The 4,957-nt window shown below is 36.5% G+C and overlaps 1 protein-coding gene across 1 annotated transcript; it reads right to left on the bottom strand.

The window, feature by feature from the left end:
• Window positions 1–3,362: 3,362 nt before the first annotated feature.
• On the bottom strand, window positions 3,363–4,548 carry LOC6033280 (gastrula zinc finger protein XlCGF62.1). Its single transcript, XM_001843698.2, has 3 exons — window positions 4,381–4,548; window positions 3,767–4,317; window positions 3,363–3,700 (listed from the first exon to the last, which is right to left on the bottom strand). The coding sequence occupies exons 1-3, from the start codon at window positions 4,480–4,482 to the stop codon at window positions 3,436–3,438; spliced, it is 918 nt and encodes a 305-aa protein (XP_001843750.2). The 5' UTR covers window positions 4,483–4,548; the 3' UTR covers window positions 3,363–3,435.
• Window positions 4,549–4,957: the final 409 nt, after the last annotated feature.

Raw genomic sequence — 4,957 nt, 5'->3', positions numbered from 1 at the left:
TTTTTCAAAGTTTTTGTCCCTTGGCTCTGGCCGGAGTCGAGAGGGGAGGCAAAAAAAATAAAAATATATAAATATTTAAATAACAAGCCATAGTTTTGACATTTGCATGGAAAAAGTGTTCTAAAATGCATTTTACAGTAGTTCAATTGTTTTGTATTCATTAGTTAAAAAAAAAGTCAATTTGACGAAAACAAAAATATTAACGAAAAAAACTATTTTCTATAATAGAGCAATTCCGGCTCAAATCAGGAATTTGTCTGGTACTTTTGTTCCTGTCAAAGGCAAACTTATGGGAATTTGGACGAGCATTCCGGTAAAAATATTCACGAGACTGAAAAATCCAGTCTGTCATATAGAAATTGCCAAAAACCACTATAAAACCTATTTTTACAACATTTTTATTTTCAAAACCGCTGTATCTTCACAAGGATTGAACATAGGACAAAGGTCCATATGGAGACTTTTATGTAAAATTGTCTGGGGAATCGATTCCCACTATTGGCTTTTGAAAATTTTGACGTTTAGACCACTTTAAAAAAAAACAGTTTTGGTAAATGATTTTTGTATTTTTTTTAGGAGAGACATACCATCCTACATTTTTCGTGAGTCTTTTTGTCACATTTTGAGCTATTTTCACAAAAATTTTGAACGAAAAAAAATCGTGACCTCACCTTAAAATTTAACTTTTAAACTTAAAGATTGAAAAATCTCATAGAATTGGCGTGCATTTTTCTTTCAGTGTATTTTTTTCAAAAAGCCCGTCTAATTTCCTACAAGTTTGTCTTTGACCACTTTTTGATACGATGCAACGACTTCGAGATACAGCAATATTTAAATTACAAAATACAAAAATATTGAAAACTCTTAAGAGCGAGTTTTTCACCGATGTGAAACAGGTCGTATCGAGGTGCTCCGATTTGGATGAAACTTTCAGGGTTTGTTTGTCTATACATGAGATGAACTCATGTCAAATATGAGCCCTCTACGACAAAGGGAAGTGGATTAAAACGGGCATTGAAGTTTGAGGTCCAAAAAACATGAAAAATCTTAAAATTGCTCGCATTTCCGTAAAACTTCATCAATTTCAACTCTCTTAGATGCATTCGAAAGGTCTTTTGAAGCACTTCAAAATGTGCCATAGACATCCAGGATTGGTTTGACTTTTTCTCATAGCTTTTGCAAATTACTGTTAAAAATGGATTTTTTTAAAACCTTAATATCTTTTTGCAACAGCCTCCAACACCCATACTCCCATAGGTCAAAAGATAGGTAATTTCATGGACTATAAGCTCACGGTATTAACTTTTTGGCCAATCGCAGTTTTTCTCATAGTTTTACGATTTTTCTAGAACAAACATTTTACAACGTTAGTTTTTGCCCTGTAGGCCTCCATAGCGGCACTTTTTGGTCTCAATTTTGTCATATTCGGAATCCTCAGAAAATTTTACATTAGATTGAGGTGTTGGAATTTTGAATTTGATTGGAAAAATGCCATTTAGAATTAATTAAAATATTATTTAGCATTTTGTCGGATTAGGGGTAAAACAAGTTTTCGCCTACTTGATACAGCATTTGACGTATTGATCATAGGGTAAATAAGATCTATTTCTTTTTAAAAAAAATGTTTTATTTAATTATTTTTTAAATCAAAATTACAACTCCAATACTTCTAACTTACGTGAAATTGACCGAGGATTCCGAATATGACAAAATTGAGACCAAAAAGTGCCGTCTTCTTGGCCTACAGGGCAAAAACTAACGTTGTAAAATGTTTGTTCTAGAAAAATCGTAAAACTATGAGAAAAACTGCGATTGGCCAAAAAGTTAATACCGTAAGCTTATAGTCCATGAAATTACCTATCTTTTGACCTATGAGAGTATGGGTGTTGGAGGCTGTTGCAAAAAGATATTAAGGTTTTAAAAAAATCCATTTTTAACAGTAATTTGCAAAAGCTATGAGAAAAAGTTAAACCAATCCTGGATGTCTATAGCACATTTTGAAGGGCTTCGAAAGACCAATCGAATGCATTTAAGAGAGTTGGAATTGATGAAGTTTTACGGAAATGCGAGCAATTTTAAGATTTCTCCTGTGTTTTGGACCTCAAACTTCAATGCCCGTTTTACCCCACTTCCCTTTGTCGTAGAGGGCTCATATTTGACATGAGTTCATCTCGTGCATAGACAAACAAATGCTGAAAGTTTCATCCAAATCGGAGCACCTCGATACGACCTCTAGAACAAACCGAGCAGAATCTACAAATACTGCCTCTTAAGCCCTTCTCAAATGTCATTATCGAGTGCAACTAGCTCCATATACAAAAAAAAATGCGTTTATAGGCCTAGGATAACATTTCTAAAAAGTTTCATTGAAATCGGAGAGAGTCGGGAACAAAAGTACCAGAAAAATTCCTGATTTGAGCCGGAATTGCTCAATAAACATCGAAAATTTTCAAAAACAGATTTTTAAATCAATTGAAATTTGCTAAAAATAATTCTAAACGCAGAAAAATGCATTTTAAACTGATTTTAGCGGATTTCACTTAAATTTCCATTAAAATTTTTAATATTTTTAATTTATTATTTTTAATATTTTTTTTGCCCCCTATTTTACGAGCCATGTTGCAAGGGGGGGGGACAAAAACTTTGAATAAAATTTGTACCAGCCTAAAAGGTTATATTAAACGAAATTTCGAAAAGTTCTGATCATAACCTAGAAATTTGCCGAAGATACCAAATCGATCAGAAAATCCCTTCTAAAGATACAGAATTTCATATAGTTACATAATCATTTTGTATGACCATCTGCAAGCGCACCATGGACAAGGAAAGGGATTTGGAAGACGGGAAGTTTTGATGCTCCACTTTTTTAAGTGGACAGGGGAAAATCTCCACGGTGTGCCCATGTAAGTTTCGCTTGGAGTTGGGCGGTTTTTGGGGAGGTATAAGGTCCAGGATACGCTCTAAGCTAGCGTTGCGACCATTGGCATAGTGTGTTTAAGGGTTATAGTAGTATTATCAAGGCAAGGATGCTGTTGTCGAGGCAATTCCCGTCGATTCCCGTTAAGTTTTTTATTTTATTTTAATTAAACCGTCCCAGTTATCGAAAAGTCCCAGTCATCGAATGCTGTTCGCTAATTGAGCTGAACGAAAAATAACGAGGGAACCTTCGATGCATAATATTTTCCTGATGAAATTTGAAAATAATGGTCACTTAAGTTTATTTACAATGCTTTCTTTTCATATTTCTTTAATTGTGACTTGAAATTAAACAAAAGTTAGGAAAAAGTGTTTTTATTTGTTGAACATCGGTCTCTTTCGATTTGTTTTGATTTTTTGACGTTTGTCTAATTTTAAATGGTCTACGGCACAGTTATCGAGCGCCCAGTTAAAAAGCAGCAGATTGTCCATGCTCCTTAATACAAAAAAATACAAAGTTCAACTCAGCTCCTCCGTGTCCTTTTTTTGAAGCTTATCCAACACTGGCTGACCCGGATGCTTCTTATGCATGTGCAGCTTGTACAACTGCCGGTAAACGAACTCTTGCGAGCAAACGTGGCACCGGTACGCCACCTCGCGGGTGTGCGTCTTCTGATGAACCTTCAGCACACTCTTCCAGGCAAAGGCCTTCCCACAGATGGTGCACACAAAGTCTCGCCGGTCGCCGGAGTGGAGCGCCCGCATGTGGTTCCGGAGGTTGACACTGGGGAAAGATGGGATCAGTATTAACGATTGTTTTACCTTCAAGAACCAATTTTCTAAATCTAACCTTTTCCGGAACGTGCTATCACAAATCTGGCAAGAGAACGTTTTCTGGACTTCGCTATGCATTCTCTGGATGTGTCCTCGCATATTCAGCTTACAGTGGAATGTCATACCACAGTGTGTGCAGGAGTACGGTTCCAGTTTTTTGTGTTTGTTCATGTGGCCTTCCATCTGCTTGCTCGGAAACTTTTTGCCGCAAATCGTACACACTTGTCTGTGCTTGTCCCACATTTTCCGGAAGTAATACTTTTTGTACTCCTCCGGAGCCATCGCTTTTTCCTCTGCCGTTTTGCGTTGGATTTTTCGCTTGATGCGGACAACCGGTTCCACATGCGGGTCAACCCATTGCAGTACTTCCGGGGGCAACGCGGCCGATTCCTTACACCCATCAAGCAGTGATTGCAGCACATTCGGGGTAGCTTCTTGCTCACCGTCATCGGCCGCATTCGCTTTTGGAACATTCCTCCGAGAAATCTGCTTAAATTTGTAAAAACCAATCACCTCAATCATACAGGACTGACAAAGATTCAAATTGGATGAACCTGTTAGATTGACCTAAAAAAAAACACAAAATTCAAACAAATTACCAAGAAAAAACAAAACGCATCTCAAACTGACCCATTTGCAGATCACATCCTGATACATTTCTAAAAAGAACCGATTCTTCAAGACACAATTCGGGACGATTTCCGTGTCACAGATTCGGCACTCCACAGACATTGTGATTCGGGAACGTTAAAAATTAAAAATTTAATTACTGCTTCCTAAACGGGATCAAAATCAGCTGCCGGCAATGTTTGTAAACAAATGTTTGTCTCTAAATAGCGAGAGAGCGAACGAGAGATGTAATTTAAGTGTGTTTGTGAGCAAAATTTCCCCAGCATAATTCCACAACACATCACAACATCAATCCAAATTCGTTGATTAAATAAAAAAAATGTAATGTCATCTTTTTACCGTTTTCAACAATCGGTTCGCAAAAGTTTTTAAAACTGGCGTTCAAAATCAACCAATATCTTTTACAAGATCAGTTGGTAGCGCTTTGTAATGTTCTACAAAGTTGTTCTTGCGAATGAGTTCATTTCTAGAGTTTTTTTAAGAGGTCCTATGAACTACATATCTGGAGTTATTATTTTTTTAAAGATCCAATAATAGTAGTTTATGCAACAAGTTGCAAAAAGAGGATTTTTTCAGC

Source organism: Culex quinquefasciatus, chromosome 2 (assembly GCF_015732765.1).
Source record: "Culex quinquefasciatus strain JHB chromosome 2, VPISU_Cqui_1.0_pri_paternal, whole genome shotgun sequence".
NCBI lineage: Eukaryota > Metazoa > Arthropoda > Insecta > Diptera > Culicidae > Culex > Culex quinquefasciatus.
Note: the sequence above shows the minus strand (reverse complement) of the source record. Positions and strands in the feature narration are given on the sequence as shown.

Bases quoted from the DNA above. Each gene is read 5' to 3' on its own strand.
- LOC6033280 (XM_001843698.2), bottom strand. From the start codon at position 4,482: ATGTCTGTGGAGTGCCGAATCTGTGACACGGAAATCGTCCCGAATTGT. The intron at 4,318-4,380 runs GTCAGTTTGAGA...GTTTTTTTTTAG, and splicing joins AGGATGTGATCTGCAAATGG to GTCAATCTAACAGGTTCATC. The intron at 3,701-3,766 runs GTTAGATTTAGA...ATCTTTCCCCAG, and splicing joins GATAGCACGTTCCGGAAAAG to TGTCAACCTCCGGAACCACA.